Source organism: Bombus terrestris, chromosome 6, assembly GCF_910591885.1.
Source record: "Bombus terrestris chromosome 6, iyBomTerr1.2, whole genome shotgun sequence".
NCBI lineage: Eukaryota > Metazoa > Arthropoda > Insecta > Hymenoptera > Apidae > Bombus > Bombus terrestris.
In genome coordinates, this window is record NC_063274.1 from 22203639 (window position 1) to 22221700 (window position 18062).

Consider the following 18062-nt stretch of genomic DNA (forward strand, 5'->3'; position numbering starts at 1 on the left):
ATATGATAATCATATAATACTTTCCAAAATGTAAATCATTTACAAATCATGTAACAATTTCTTTGGTACCATAAACGTTATGAATTTCCATATTTTTTCGATTAACCTACTTTCATTTTAATCGAATTTGTAAAATACAATATGCATGTATATTGCTTCCCAAAAACTTGCCAAATTGCTATAACATGAAAATTATGTTTGTATCAAAACTCCATTTACTTTATTACACGATGTAATTATCTAGATTTATCTGTCATCAAACATATCTAAATTTTTTCACTAAGAAAATTTTTGCAATGAGATTATAAAAAGATCAAGCTTATATAATTTTTTCCAAAAATGTCCAACATGCTTCTGTCAAAATGCCACGATATTCCAGTTTAAGAATTAATCACCTTCTTCCAAAACTTCTTCCCATTCTCACGAAATCATCATTCTTCGTACTAAATTTGAAATTTCTCTACCCAGCTACCAAATAGTCCCTTTTCTCGCACGTTCTTACATCTTTAAGATCGACGTCGCCGACATTTGATCGCTTGGAATTCATTGCTCACGCGTGAACATCACATCTAACACGCTAACCTCGCACCAATCGATGATACTGCTCGTCGAGCACAAATGACACGGTGTACACGAAAAGATCTGGCCCTTCAATTTTTCACGTTTCCAACTAATCGATAGTTTAGACGCGCCTTCCACCTGCCTCGAAAGGGTACCGAGGTACGGAGGATTGATATCACGTCGATTTTTAATGACGATTTCATAATACGTTTCCTGGAAATCGTTTATGCACGGATCTCGAACAGTGATTACTCGGAACCGTTCGAGTTAAAGGAGCACTCTGATCTAAACGACTCTCTTGAAGTAAACTCTGGCACATTTACCTCTTTTTATTAATTCCGTTAATATTTTTAATCTTGTCATGGCCGAAATCATAAAGATCAAACAACTAAATTTCATAAAAAGATAGTAGCTCTTTTATTTATCATATGGATCTTAAATATAACAAAATAAAGCTATAATTCAACCAAGATCACCTATTATCGGTTTGTCTGAAAGAAAAAATTAAGTTCGAATTTGGGTGACAGTCGCTTTTAAAAGGTTCGTCAAAAAGGTTTTGAATCAACTATAATCTTTAAATTTTTAGAAATAATAGAAATTTCTCTTTTGTGGTTTACACATACACTTTCATATAGTCCCAATTACGTACAAAAAATGGGAAATCGAATTTTCGGTTTTTCTATACTAAAATAGCCCCTTAAATGCAAGTACTTGCACGTAGTTTACGTGCGTACTGTTTTATCATACTCTCTACGATTTCTTTGCCGATTACAGGCCTCGAGCGCTCCTTTTTATAAAAGCCCGTTGCAAATCAAAGGTAAAATGAGTTTTATAATAATAAATGTTCTTAGTCATTCAAAAAGAAGAAAGAGGACATGTGTGTATACGTAGTAACGATAACATTCCATGTTTTGCTGTATGCGAAAAAAGTCGAGGAATTTTGAAATATATAACGAGATTGTTTCGAGAGAAACATTTCGTTATTTATAAAGTTGAATAGTAGACGCAAATTGTAATATTACAAGAAATTTTATATCTAACATAATCTTGAAGAGATATTTATAAATTAATTATTAATTAATTATATTCAGATTAAAGTTTAACTACTTACACTTTGTAACTTACTTTTCGTGAAGTACGGTGATAAAAAAAAATATCATACATTTAATATAAATTCGTTTGATTATATACGATAAGAGCATAACATAAACATAAGGACTGTTCTTTGATAAATTTTTCGTTTAATAATCTAGGAGTATACTTTATACAATAATTATCCCCTATTATGTATCGGTAACAATTACTTAGCGAAAGAATAAATAATTCGATTAACATAATAAATAGTGGTAAATTCCAAACAAACAATATATAGTATAACATCTTTTAGCTTGGCGATGTGCTTATCGCTGATTGCACGGATAACAATCGCGTTATTTATTTCGAACTCATGACTGTAAAATCAACAAAATGTAGCACTAGGTGCTTTTACTCTGATAAATTCTTACAGATATCGGAAAAAATTTATTACTATAAAATGTATCGAATGTAGAATAAAAATGGAATTTTACAACATATAAGAAAAGGTTACTATCGATATATGGATTCATTATTAATTTGTAATTTCTAATCTTTTATTTTATTTTAAATTTCCAAATATTCCATTTTCATTGTTAATGATTTCTCATTTGAATCATACAGCACGTAGGTTTACGTATTTGTTGATCGTTATTTTATTAATTACGACGCAATACTATAGTATTAAATTATTTTGTTAACAGTTAATAACTATTGAAAGTATAATATTAATTTATAAAAAAATAGATAACATGTAATTTATATAACAATTTGTGACAAAGTAGTGCATACTACGTGTAGGTACTACGAACAACATATCAGAAAAAGATCGTACAAACAAATAACGATGTAAATACGAACCCCTTCGACGTCTTTGCAATAATAAAATTAAATATCACGGTATTCGAAAAAGATAACGAAAAATCACAATTATATTTATTTTACGGTTGCTCAACAGAAACTTGACGTACTAATGGAAAATATGAGGTTTAAAGAATTGTAGAAACATATTTGTGAGATTGATTTAAACAATATTAATCCAGGAAAACTGAGTGCTTTTAAAAATGAAAATATTAAAAGGCATATGCAGAGTGTAATTACTAATTACAAATATTTTAAACATTGGAAAATTTAAATTACACTTAATCACAATCTGCACGGAACAAAAATATTTTGTAAATCAGTAAAAAGAATGAATAACTTATTGTCCGATAAAGTGCTTAAATGAAAAATGAATGTACTATGAAGTTACAAATAAAATACAAGTATGCAATCCCATAGCAAAATATTATTGATCAAACGTAATAATACGAGATTGACTAAAAATATTTACGTTTTACGAATGTAAAATGTTCTTAAAGCAAAATCACATCAGATACGTGTTCTTAAAACAAAAGAGAAAGTAAGGATCGCTTAACAGAACACACATTTTTATTTATGCTATTAGTATTAAGAAACGGAAGTGAACAAAATAGATATATACAATAATTTTATTTAATTTTTCACATCAAAGTCTCGATATCTTTCTCAGTTTTGCAATAAATATATAATATTATTGCGTTTGATCAAAACCATTCTGTCAGAGATCGTAGTTGATTGAAAACTAGAAACGTACGAAACAAGATGCGAACCATAACGTTCAAAAATATTCCAATCGAAATGTAAAGCGCGGCCGCGGGAACTGATTAAAAGACGTTTCGTTTTATCCGTTAATCGCGGTTCTCGGTCCAATAGAACGCATAATTTGCGCACACTCGATTCGACGGGCTTTGACGTAACCTGGGAACTTTGCAATTTCCATAAATCCGTTTCGTTTTCCGATCAGCGTGCGGGCGACCAGCCGAAGACCGCCCTTTAACACACTCTCTCCCTCTCTTTCTCTCTCTTTCTCTCTCTCTCTTTCTCTCTCTCTCTCTGCTGAACAGGATTAAAACTATCGTTGTTCCGGCTTGTCAGCTGCAAGCCGCGTGAAAACACACTCGACGAAGCGTCCAATTTCAAAATTAATCGCGACCGGCTTCGTTTAACCGACACGGACATTGTCCGTCCCTGGCGAAATTTTAATCGACGATCGACGATTAACACGGAAACTCCGCGTGAGGGTGAAACGGGGAGAGGTGGAGGGTCAACTCGAGTTTCGTTGTATGCGGATCGAACCTCGTTTCGTTCGACAAATTCGCGATCGTTGTCCCGTGAAAAGAAACGAACGTAAAATCGCCGCGTTCGTTGCAATGCGTGTTTCGACCAGGTCCTGGTAATCGGCGAAACTCGTTCGACCAACGACAACGCACGCTCGATTCCAGATTTGCATAGAACTCCCGATAGATTTCCCTACTCTTTGCCGTCTACGGATCTACGGATCGCGGATAAATCGCCCTTTGTTCCGCTCTTGGCTGTACTTCCGAAAGGCACCGATAACCGATCGGCATGAGATTTGGTGGATAACACGGGGTGAGATATTAGATCTGAAATATAAAATTCTAGCTTTGAGAAATTAAACGTTCGGAAGGTACATGCCCTTATATGTGATGGATCTTCGCTGCTATAGGCGCAATGTTGGGTAATCAGTATAACGATGTAAGCATGAATAAGGAATAAGTATATCATTAAAGCAAAAAATGCCCAATAGGTGAAAGGAAAAACGGCCAGTCTCTTTTGAAGAGAGATGTCGGTATATGTTTGGCTTGGAATTGAGTGTTTTTGTGGCGAAAATGCTGTCACTAGATCAATTACAGTGGCTACAAAAACTATTAGCTGTATTTATTACAACACTTATGTACTAATTAGGTAGTGCAAATATATTAAATTTCGTATCATTTACTTTCATAAGACCATAAAAATTTGATGTTGTGAAAGTAAGATGTGGAAATTGATAAAAAACGCTTTATTGGCAAATAAGGATACGTGCTAATACTTTTTGTACATATGATTTCTCGGAGTTGAGATTTTATATTTCAGATTTACTATCTCGTCCAATAATATCCGCCAAATTTCATCACGATTAACCGTCGGTGCCATTCGGAATAATATCCCCGCTCTTTCCTTCGTCTTTTCCCTTTTGTCCTTGGTTTATCGCGTATGCTGGTCACGCAACCATCACTTGTAATTTTGTTCGAACCGACAAGTAGCAGCGAGGAGAGTGGCTTGCGTATTTCCTCGAATTTCTAGATCTCCTAGATGGTGTGTCGATCGTGATCGTAATCGTGATCGTGGTATGTAATAAGCGAATCGAGCCTGGTGGAGGTCGAAGGATTGATCTAGGGCCTAGATTCTAGACGATTCGCTGCAGGGTACACCGTGTGCGGGCCACGATAGATCGGAACGTGAAAGAAACGCGAGAAAGAAAAGACGAGAGTGCAATGGGGAAACCTGTGGATCGTTCCGAACCGTGAAAAGTTAATCGTGATGATCGACGAGACATCTTACTCGAATGGAATACCTCGAATACTACATGTTACGCGTGTATATATGTGGTGATAATTACAAAAATGAGGTACACTCACTGTTGTTGTTAGGGATTCTCTTGTTTAAATGCAGATTATAGCACGTATATGTATATGTATACATAAAGTATTTCGTACAAAAATGTCAAAGTAAAATTCCCATTCTTTGGGAGATTAAGAAATGATCTCGAATTTATTATTATTAATATACTATAATAAAAGTAACAACGTAAATGTTATACCATTTAGAATATCAAATAAGAAAAAGGGTAATAATCACCAATTTTCTACGCATGAATCTGAAGCTAAATTAAACTAAATGAAGTTTAACGGATTAATTAAATACAAATTGTAGTACATACGTATACATAAAGTATTTCGTACAAAAATCTCAGGGCAAATTTCCACTTTTTACGTAATTAAGAGATGACTTTAATTCTATTATTAATGATATACTGGAATAAAAATAATAACGAATAAATTATACGACTTAAAATATCAAGCAATGAGAAGTATAATAATTATCAATTTCCCGAAAATGAATTTGGAACACCAAACTAAATAAAGTTTAAGAGAATAATACCCATTATATTGTTTTTTGAACTATCATCAGCAAATGTAAAGTAAGAGCAAGCGTAAGAGCTCTTTTTCAAGCTCAGTGAAAAAAGACAAGAGAGAAACATTTCTCGAAACATTCTCCAAAATTAAATTATGTTTGAATTCCATTCAAAAGGACGATTTCCAACAAGCCCTTTTCAGTATTCAAACCAAGAGATTTCCATCTCCGTGTACACGCACTCGCGTGTGTATCAACGAGTACCACGAGAAGATATCCGTGTCTCATCCGCGTTTAACCTTCCGGATAAAACGGAATCCATTACGCACGCGGAGGGAACGTTGCACGAGTCCAGAGCATTTCCATTTATATTACCTTATCGTTATTCTTCCGGTCCGCTACCTTCGCCCCCCTTTCATCTGGATTCCTTTTTCTCCGTCGTTGCTCCTCCTCCTTCCTCGTTCTCGCGCTCACTTGATCGCTAAAGAATTCGCGACTCACTCCTGACGTAGGACCACGGTGAACACGCACTTGCTTGACCAACCTGCTTCATCGCTCGCCTCGTACTCTACTCTATGACCACCGACGTCAAAACGCCGGCCTGGACTCTGAAACGACAAAAATGTACATCGAATGATGAGTATCGCATAGCAGAAAATCGTAGATAATTTACGTTACGATGCAATTAATAAAATGGATAAAGAAGTACAGGGTAGCTTGTAATTATATAATAATAATAATAATAATAATTTATGGTACAAATAGGGTTAGAAAGATTCTAGCGTATAAATAGAACTGAAACTAAGAGGGAAACTAAGAATAATCAAATTGCACTGGAGGTCTCATTTTTGAGAAATTCGAATTTCAAAATTTGACTAGTACTTATACGTATGTATATATTAAAAATGGATTTATCGAAACTTGTCGCCTTCAAAGTTCTGAGGTAAGTGCCGTGTGGTCTCTCACAGTCCGCTTACGTCGGATCGCTTGCCACCCGTAAACTATCTCACGCGTCTCCTAAACAGTCATATCACTGACACTTTATAGCTCAACGACTTCGAGCCTTGACTGACTCCTCGGCCTAGACATAAATTATCGTAAGGCTAAATAGCGGCGTGCTATCCTAATTATTCTATTGACACGATGGTCCGTCGTCGCTAACATATATTAGTCCCTACTTTCCTAATCTGTGGAAGCTGGCACACATCATAATTTTACCTAAACCAGGCAAAAACCCACATCAAACTGCATCTTACAGATCAATATCATTACTTCTTGTGTTTTCCAAAATACTAGAGAAAATAATATACGAACGCCTAAAACCAACGGTAGAGAAAGAAACATTAATACCAGATCACCAATTTGGATTCAGAAACAAACACTCCACGATGAAACAAATGCACAGGCTCGTCAACGAAATTTTACTAGCAATAGAAAAGAAACAATACTGTACAGCCTTCTTCATGAACATTGAGAAAGCATTTGACAAAATAAACCATGAAAGCCTACTACAAACAATTAAGAAACAATTCCCGCAGCAAATACACCAATTAATAAAATCTTACCTAAGCAGCAGAACCTTCGTAATAAAAATACAGGATGTATATTCTGAAGTAAAACACATCAAGGCAGGGATACAGCAAGGACAAAATACTGACATTCGCGGACGACACGGCTGTACTAGTCAGGCACACTAATCCAGAAACAGCAGTCACATACTACTAGAGCATATCACAAAAATAGAAAAATGGCTACAAGATAAACAAATAAAAGCGAACCCCAGTAAATGCAATCATATTAAATTTACACTAAGAAAACGGAAACCATCAAATATCCAATTGAATGGCATGCGCATAACACAAACAAGGCAAGTTAAATACCTAGGACTCCACTTAGACACACGACTTACATGGAAACAACATACTAAATCAATTATAGACAAAATACGGATAAAAGGTAGACATATGTACTGGCTAACTAATCGAAACTCTAAACTCAGCATAGAAAATAAACTAAAAATCTACAAAACGATAATAAAACCAATTTGGACGTACGTAATACCGCTATGAGGAACAGCAGCAATGAGTCACATACATAAACTAGAGTTGCTACAATCGAAGATACCGAGAACAATAGTCAACGCTTCATGGTATGTCAGAAACGAGAATATACGCAAAGACTTAAAAGTACCAACGGTCAAAGGAGAAATCGGCAGGTACGCAGAAAAATATAAGGAAAGAATGACATCCAAACTAGCTGACTGCTGAAGCTAGCAAAATACTCATAGAAAGAAGACTAAAAAGAAAACACCCCACTGATCTCACTAAAAAAGTAAAATAGTCAAACTCGAAGATGGTATCCCGCTGCAGATAGCCATCCACATGTTATTTAACAATTAAGCTAGAAAAATTTACCGAATGTCCAGCTGGAAAAATTGTAAAGTACAAATTAAAAGAAAAAAAGAAAATATCTAAAGAAGTTTGGAAAGGGAACGTTTGGAGTAAGCAACAGAGAAGATTTCTTTTAAAGAAGTTCATTTGCCTGAACATAACACATATGTAATAGTACAGTGGAATAATTACCACGCCAGTATCCTATCGTAATAGCATCCTATTAAGGTGTTTTGGAGATTCCAACTTCCTAAATTGAAAGTTTCGTAGGATCCGATGAAACTTGTTGAATGGGAATGGTATCACGCAAAAGTGGTTTGGATGTTATTGCCGAGTTTAGTGAAGTTTGTACAGCAGGAAATTGAAATGTGACGAGTATTGTTTTAAATATACAGTAGTCGCATGTGTATTTCTCCATACGAAAAGCAAATATTTTTCAATATCTTAGTATTTTGCATCATAAAATAAAGACAATTGTTATATATTGTACAGTAATTTATTTAGTTTGGTAAATAATTGAAATGACTTTTCATTAAATAAATAGAAAATAATCCAGAAAGCCCCATATACAAATAATCATTAAAATAAATAAAAAAATACTAACATAAATCAATTTTGCACATCAATGCAAAGTACAGAACGTCAATAAAATATTTTCACAATAAACTCAGAATTTTTAAAATACTTTTACCTCTTCCCCATGGAGATATGAAATTTACATTAAAATTGAAAATAGAAAATAGTATGTATATCCTCTTTTGTAAAAAATTTGAAAAAATTTCATTTCAAATAAACTTCAAATAAATCATTATTTATTTGAGTAAACATTGTTATTTTTTACCTATCTTCTCCAAGATTAATTCATGAAATCCTGGTCTAGGAAATATAAATAAAACATTTATAACTTACCTTCATAGGAGTAGTATGTTCTTAACAACAAATTGTTCAACATTTTTCTGGATCCCGTTGTATGTACAATGTACATACATGTATTCAAATGTTTCTTTGGCGAAGTTTAGTTTTAAAACGCCTGATAATAATTAAAATTACTAAAAATTTTAAAAAGCTTTAAATATAAAGACTACAGGAGAAGAAGCTACGTCTGCTTTTTTGATTTTTAAATTTAATCCTGGAGCTAAATGTATATTTTTCCATCTTCTTCATAATTTTAAAAATATTGCTTCTTGCAATATTAAGATATTGTTTATCTTAACAGTTATACTGCATTACTTTGCCTTTTGTAAAACTCCATCAACTATGAGTATCTTTAGACTTAATAGACTTTAGCTACTTTGTATTAAAATATTCTTCTTTAGTCATAAAGTGACATTAAAATAACAGATAAAAAACAACAGAAATATATTTATGCGCTTACATATTCAATAATGTCTTTCACAGTACTTTCACAGAAAAATATTTAATTCTCTAAAAAGGATAAAGGTACATTTTTTAATATTTTTGTACCATTACGTGCTGTCATTTGCTTTCATTTCAACTACGGTTTAATTCAATTGGATCCGCCTTGAAGCACGTCAAGAGGTTTAGAATGCACGTAAAAAGGTAAAGGGCAGCCAGTATTTATAAGGCAGCGTCATATTCTCCGTACAATGTAGCCGTGAGACATAGCTTACCATCACGAACTAGTTTGTAAACAAAATTGTTACACGATATTTGCATGGAAACATAGGTCGTTCTCCGTGCAAACTTCGCACGGTTTAAATCCTCGACAAACTTTCTGCAGTTTGCACGAGTAATTTGAACTGATACACCGGACCGAATCGACATCGACCACAACAACCATGATTTTGTGTAACACCATAATGAAAATTGAGATTCGTTCGACGAATATCTCGTTTGCGCTATGATCTATTCATTTCCAATTTTTCTAAACTTTTTTTGGCGTTTTATTTCATACAAATTTCTGTAAATATATTTTTACAAACTTTGTCTGCTTTCAATTCACTAATAATATCATTCAAAATCATTTGCTAAAAATGCATTATATGCATAGTAACAAATTCCTGTTCTTTACAATTTCCTGTAATATTTATTCTTTTTGCCTCGTTGAATCTCTTTTATCATTATTTAAGCGAATAAAAATGTATTTTTCCACGGTTAATACTCACTATGACCTATTTTGAAAAAATTAAAACACGCAGAATTAGAAATTTAAATACTACGTATTCAAATTTCCAGTAGTAGACAGTGTATACGAATAAACTATTCATTAAACTACATTAAACAACTAATTTATGTGATGTAACATTAATTTACATACAAAGTTAAATAACTAAAGTATCGATATGAACTATGCAAAGAGAACAATGGATAAGAAAGGACAAACGTACGATATTCTTCTTTTAATGAAATTTCCTTAGAAATTCCTGTATGTCGGCGGAAGTACAGAAACGGTGCTTTCTACAGCGAGAAACCCTTCGCCGTAATTTCGCTGGAGAAGAGTATTTCAGAACCGAGATTTCTGTTTGCACGCCCGGCTCGTTGGCCTTACTTTTTTCTAATGTTTCTTCTTTCCTCTTGAATTGTCTTTCTTATGTAAATTTTCCCTCCAAATGATATTACGAAATTAAGATAACCCGTACTTTGTAGACGGTGTGACTTAAATCTGAATTATACCAATACGATATCAACGTTGTGAAAGAAAAATGAAAATGAGCTAAAAAAAAGATGAATTGCACTGAAATTTATGATGAAAATTATGATAAAGGAAAGAAAGACGATCAGAATCATTTACAGTAACTTTCTACATTTAAAAAATTGCCTACTTGCCTCCTTTCTTTTTCTCTTTTTACCCTATGCAGTATTAAATTCAAAATTACGTATAATTAACAATTATTAAACAAAAGCATTTCGAATGAGCTCATTTATTCGAAATTAATGCCGACTGTCGAAAGATTTCAGGAACTATGGAATTTTTTATAATGTATCGTGCATAGAGACAGATATATACAAAATTAACGAATGCTGCATGGAATCCTCATATAGGTCGAGATTCATGCGATTGTCAAACACGAGAAACCTTTCATGCCATTACAAAGTAAATTGGAACGAAATAAATGAAATCAGAAATCGATAAATAGAACCTTATTAATATACGATCTAGTCTTGCATCATAAAAACTGCATTTCGGAACTTCAAATTATGCAAGATTTTTTACATCTTCGCATCTAGCTGTGAAAGTAAAAGAAAATAAACATCTATTTATCGCTATCAATTATAAAACGTACAAATTAATCTTCCATTCTTCATCGGTGATCAAATGAAGAAACAGGAAAAGAAATAAATTACTGTACAAGTGTTACGTGTTATGGGCATTACGCTTCTCCATCAATAGACACGCATAAGCAGTGTATAAGGTCCAAAGTCTATAGAGAACTCATAGTTTCCTCTCCAACAGGCGTTGGTCGTTAAGAACGTGACACACATTCGACAATCGCAATATAATCGAACTTCGTTAAGAAATTAAGTGCTTTATAATTAATACTGACCTCGTTGCTCCTAATCCGGGTCACCTTCACATTGTCCGTAAAAATTGGCTCGGTCCACGTGATTGCCGTCCCATTTCTTCCGGTGACCTCTATATCGTTCGGACAGTCTTTAACTTTTGGCGCTTCACCGCCTGAAATACGATAAAATCCAATCAAAGGACCTTTTCTTCGTTCAGAGACAGAAGACTCGGTTGAAGTGAGTTATAAAACGAAAAGGAATAATGGGATACGGGCGCGGACGACGTGATTTTTCGAAATGTTAAAGTTCAAATCCTTACGCTTCCCTCTATGATTATGGAAGATATAGAGTGGCTCACAAAAACCTTAGAAACCTCCTATGCGTGCGAGGTGGCCCGTAATTCATGGTACAAATAGGATCAGAGAGATTTTATGATTCAAGTAAGACAAAAATCAGGAACAACAAAACTACGTTAGAGACTTCGTTTTTGAGAAAGTCGAAGTTGAAATAATTTGCATATGAGATTACATAACATGGAGATGTTGTTCATTATTAATATAGTGAATATTACAAAAAATGTTCAATGATGGTGCTGTAGTTTGAGTATTAAATTAATTTGCATCTACTATTGGGTTAGTAGGTCCCACGACAGTTTGAATGAAGTTATTTAATTTCAAATATACTTCATTTTCATTCGAATTTTGTATTTTACTCGACTAAATCGTACAAAATTTATTGAATAGATAGTACAAAGAAATACGAACGAGTTGTTTAAAAAGTCGAAAAGGAAACAAAAGGAAAAATCGATCTTAGTTAAAGTTGCGCAGTTTGAAAGCAAATAATCATTTCGTTGCATATCTTAAATGGCAGCACCTACAAGTAACGCAAAGTTCAATTACGAAACTTCATCTTGTTTCAATTAAGCGAGAGCATTTACCGAACGTTTAACAGAATAACAGTCTTTAACGATTATTATAGGGTACATTAGTATTACGTGAGGAGTTCTCCAATGTCGACAAGTTAATATTCTGAATATTCCTTTCGTTTTTCCCTCCATTCCTCCCTTTTGTTCCTGACGGCATTTGCCAAAATTTTCATGAAAATGACAATTTTTCATTAGTAGACTGCGGTTCTAAACTATAGAACTATTCTCTATAGTTAGAAAAATATAGAAACACGTGCAAGTTACAAGTTATTCGATACAAACCAGTTTGGATGAAAAAAAGCTTATAAATATATTGCTCGAATCGTAAAGAGTTAATAACCGTGTACCAAGCAAAACACAGCTGCACTTCATTAGTGTAGCGTGCAAGCTGTCCAGAACCATCATAGCGTTGTGCGAGCAACGAATTGCTCCAGTGTTGGTAGCAACTTCTACAGTTTTAAAATCAATACCAGTTACAAGGACTTCATTAATAATCACTAATAATCACTATGGCCATCGCATAGCGATTACATTATTAAAATTTTCACCAAAGGAATTACTACAAATATCTGTTTAAAGTGAACCGCTATGCTTTAAAGTTCCATCTTTATCAACGCTGAACATGCATCCCGCTTCTGACCAATAAATCACACGCTATGATTAAAAACTCTTTCCATGGTCGAGAGAGAAACTGACTCCTCGACGAGTGGAAACTTCATCCGGTTGCGTTTAATTAATTCTGGCAAATTAGTTTCCGTGCTGCGTCGGGATCGTTATGCGTTACTTTGCGGAAAGTTTGCGTATTTCGTTGACGAAACGATCGGTTACGAACGTCGCATATGGAAGTTCGATAGTTGTATGGAAAAGAAGCTGATAATGCATGCAAGTATTGTGCAGGTAATAGAATTTTGTGAAGTTAGTAAAAAGTGAAGAAAATTTGGAACCCGTGAAGTGAATTTGGAGGAGAACCCGAGAGAGAATATCAAACACGTAAAGTGAATTTGAAAGAGGACGATAGGTGTGTGAATGGTGAATGCTTGGTGTAGAATGTTAAAAATTTGAAAGAAGAATGTTTGGGACCATATGGAGAGGATATGTTATTGTGGCTACAAAGAGTATTGGAACATACCCTTATTTACCAATAAAGCGTTTTGTTATTAGATACTACATTTTATTTTTATAATATCATAGTTATATGAAAATATTACTAGGTAATACGAATATGAAATTGTATCGCTGCGTTTGATGGTTATGTATAGGAGAAACAACAGTATACGAACACGGAATACGAAACATTTGGCATATTATGTTTCACGTATAATTTGCATCAAACCGAAGCGGGTTGTTGTAACGTTGAAAAGGAATAAGCACATTTGTGGAAAGATCGCTTGTAGCATTAACGCGTAAACGCGCGTTTAATTGCTTTAGAAAGAGAATCGTCGATGTACGCGGGTATCTACGTTGCCATACGCCGAATTAATCTTGGGCTATACGATGGATAGTGTTGAATGAAAATTAGCTCTGCAATTGCCGAGAGATTTCATTTGTGGATTTCTACGGATTTTCTTAAATAAGAGCTTATTAACTCTTGATTAGTAGCCGACTACTGACTTTCCTATAGTGCCTTTGTAAGAGCCTGCAAAATGGTCGCATAATACACTGATTTTTATCCGGAAAGCATCCGCCTATTCAAGTGTTTTTGTAAGGGTCAAAACACTCTTTTGGTGATATTATCATGACGACACAAAGGGTGGCTCGCGCAACTGGAAACTTTCTTTTGCCTAAAATTAGAATAAAATGTTAGGGCAAAAAAATTCTAGAAAGACGAGAATGATTCAACGAGGACTACAATTTTACAGCCATATTTTCTCCATAAGTGCAATGATGTGTACTAGTGTATTTTCCAGTTGCACTACTTTCTTAAATGCAAACATACAAAGTAGGTAAAATAATTTCTTACCTAGACTCCAATTTTTAATTATATTCATAAAAATATAAAGTTACGTAAATACCCGCAGCGTGTTGATAAAGCTACTGTCACGAAAACGATAAATACAATTTTAGAATAGGGTTAAGCAAATACGTTTAATGCAAATATGTGTAATATAGTATGTGTACGGAATATAACCGCGATATTATGCCAATAATTTTAATTTTACTAAACCGAATTAATTTAACTTGGGTAAAAACAACTAGTTGCAAATGGATACGAATCCAAATACTAGCTTAAATAGAGAAAACAATTAAATTGATAACGCGCCACGACTTGGTTACTTGGAAACGATATTAATTTCGAATTAATAAGGCATTCGCTCGCGTGCACTGAATTACGTTTGAAGCTTGCTAATGCGAACACAAAGAAGCAAAAGATGATCTTCCTCTTAGCGTATAGCTTTAAACATATCTTTTAGATTATCGTGAGTAATGCAGGTTACAGATTAAGCGGCAGTTAAATCCTACTTTTCTTTTAAACGCAAACAATCTCATATTTAATTACCAACGTTGCGAGGTAGATTCCTTTGACATAAAAACATTTTTATCTCAACAAAGGGAAGGAAAAAGTTTAATGAAGAGTACAATTGTAGCCAGTTTTTCTTTGTATAATATAGATTGAACGTGGCTTTTATTTTTTTTTTTTTTTTTAATGTTTCAAAACTGTTAACTGCGATTCAACAATTGCGTTTTATTAATTATGTACGCACCGTGAATGAAAAACACAACAATGACGAAATACGATTCTGATTTAACCTCCATTATTTCTTCGAATGGCTTCGTTTAACAATGGTTTGAAAAAAATTCAAAAGGAAAGAATTAAATAATAACCCCAGTACATTGTACTTGTACAATATTCTCTTTCCAAACCATAAACAATTTTAAAAGCATAGAGTATAAGGTATTAAGTATCAAGAGATGAAAGAAAATATGCTTATATAATATAATTTGAACGTGGCATAAAATATATTAATCATTTTTAAATATACGAACTGGATTTCATTATAAAATTATTCAAAACTTGCATTAAATATCATGTAACTTCTGTGTACATTTTCAATTTTGTTCTAAATTTTACCAATGTAATCAATGATTTGTATTTTCAAAAAGTTTCTTTCTTGAACGAATGTATGATACAATTAGACTCTAAAGGGTCAAACGAAACTCGACATGTAAAAACATATGTAGGACAAAAGAAACTTAGTAAGACCAAAAGATCACAAGAACACTAAAGCCAAGCTTACACATCCACCAAAATATCCACCCATTTATTCCTCCTACGCAAATCATGCATTTTAAACGTTCCACCCCCTAAACCTTAACCCATTCAAATCACTCTCCTAATTATTCCAATCAACATAACTCTCCTGACAACACCCCAATTTGTTGCCCCATTTCTTCGATCGTTCGCCGTGGTAGATCGTTACACCGACGAGATACTGTTCGATACTTAGTCGGATGTGTTAAATCCAAAGCTCGACATCGAATAAAAAAACAACTGGCGTAAGAGAACAGCGAGTAATTTCCTTCGTCTAGGGATTCAGCGGTTTCCGGCAAGAATCAGTCGAGCATTCACTCGGGGATTCATCGAATAATCTAATTCGTTGGGGCAACGAGCAACGATCCGTAGATTATACAGCATTGTGGCGAACCCTATTCCGGAAACGCATTTAATTAAACCGTCGCGGAGCTTGGATTCCAGCAGACGAAGGAAGAACACTTATTTGAGTGGCAAATGCAAAATTTCTATCTCGACCTCTGTCTCAGCGGCGTCTTATTGTTAACAACGCGCAGTGCCATTTTAATGATCTATCGAGTTAAAATTATAAAGTATTCCGCTAAATGTTGATAACTATAGTAACTCACGAAGCTATTTGAATACTTATAAATATTTTTTTTGTTTAATATATAATGTGCGTTACATAAAATATTTTGAAATTTTATTAACACTGTGGTCCGAAACTCGATTGTCATGATTATATTACAAAATGTAAAGAAAGGTTAAAAATGCATGTATGTATGTGGGGTAAATCAAAAAAGGTTCTTACTTATTCTGCTATCCACCAAGAAACTAAGGAAGATATACTTACACCACTTCTGCACAAAACAGAGTGAAGGCGTGATGTGATGTTGAACCAAATAGACAAAAAATTGACACACCATTTTTACCATTTTTACATTAAATGACTTATATATAGATATATAGAAATTACAAGATATATACTTTTAAAATAAGCACTTATCTACATAATGTACTAATTTTTTTTATTAGGTTACTTTACGTGCTTTTGTATATGTTCTGAAACATAGATGTGCAAAACATTCGTAAATTCTTATGCAAGATGCCAGTGTTAAAAAGCAAATTTGCATAATCCAAGCATGTAAAAAATTTCTGTCTATATTTCACAAAAATACGCATTTGCATTTATAATTAAATTACCTAATATTTATGTTTAATTTAGTTTCATTTTATTAATAGTCTTTGTCACGATGAGTATAGAACACCAAACAAAATAATATACTTTCAAATTTAATAACCTAACGTCAATCACTATAGTCGTCTATAACTTAACGATAGTATTTGAAGATTAAATAAATGCATAAAAAACTGCAATCCAACAATAAATATTTATAATTTAGATCTAGACTATAAGTATTGTAATTTATCTTACGGAATTACAGAAATGTCAGGATGTGGAGCGTCAGGACGCCACTCTGGAATGTCAATGACAACGTCCAGTACTTTCGAGTGTCTTTTAATGGAAGAACACAGCGTTCTCGTGCGTCTCAGACGACAGTGTTAATAGCCACTGCGATGGTAGAAGCTTTTAAAACGAGTGACACGCTCGACACGAAAACGTGTAATGACGCATTAAGTCACGAAAAAATGTGGCTGGACGGTTATTTCGCGTCATAGATTTTTCGTCAGAAATACATTCCTTTCTTTCCTTCACTTAGAACATCATTTCGCTTTACCAAAGGGATTCGAGGCAAGAGATGGAAGATTTAAAGTTTGAGGTTCACCCATATCTGAGATCGTCATTTCTGAGTTTACCCTCGCGGGGCAAGTTTCGTTTAATTTAGTTCCTTTTCCTTCAGTTTCTTTTTATTCGATACACGGTGAAAGTGAATGATGGGTTAATTAAACGGAAATGAAAAAGACAGTTATTTGAAAGTTCTGGGTAGAACTTTAAAAGTACTCGAATTTTTAAAGAAATTTAATTGCAACATGAAATCGATGATGATAATGTGAGAAGTTTTTTAAAAGTCTAGTTTCGTGTATAGACGATTTTTAATAAACGGCATTTAAATATGGAAACTAAAAGGTATTGATATAGAATGATTGTAATGTATAATATATATAAATGTGAGATAATGTAGAAGAGGATTTTTACAATTCTATGGTTCAAGTAAAAAGGCTTATGTAGAGACACGTACCGTTGCTTACGTATAATATAAGACATCAAATCTTACGACTGATGTATTGTATGGAACAATTACTTTAGTGTGCAGAATACTCTGTAGTACCCATTTCATTAATTAAATGCAAATATATTACGCGTAAATTGACTCCGTGCCTTAACATTTGTAATAATTATTTCAAAAATCATAATAATAAATGTTTTATTAATAGTAGATGTCAGTACGTTTTATAC

General features: G+C 33.6%; 1 protein-coding gene across 4 annotated transcripts in view; it reads right to left on the reverse strand.

The window, feature by feature from the left end:
• Positions 1 to 1782: 1782 nt before the first annotated feature.
• The window catches only part of LOC100647880, a 74658-nt gene continuing 58378 nt past the window's right edge, over positions 1783 to 18062 (reverse strand). For all 4 annotated transcript variants that reach the window (XM_012318497.3, XM_048406914.1, XM_048406915.1 and 1 more), the window contains 2 exons: positions 11531 to 11661; positions 1783 to 6242 (listed from right to left, as the gene is read on the reverse strand). In XM_012318497.3, the coding sequence (XP_012173887.1) occupies positions 6132 to 6242; positions 11531 to 11661 (242 nt within the window). In that variant the 3' untranslated portion in view covers positions 1783 to 6131. The remainder of the gene's footprint in view (positions 6243 to 11530; positions 11662 to 18062) is intronic.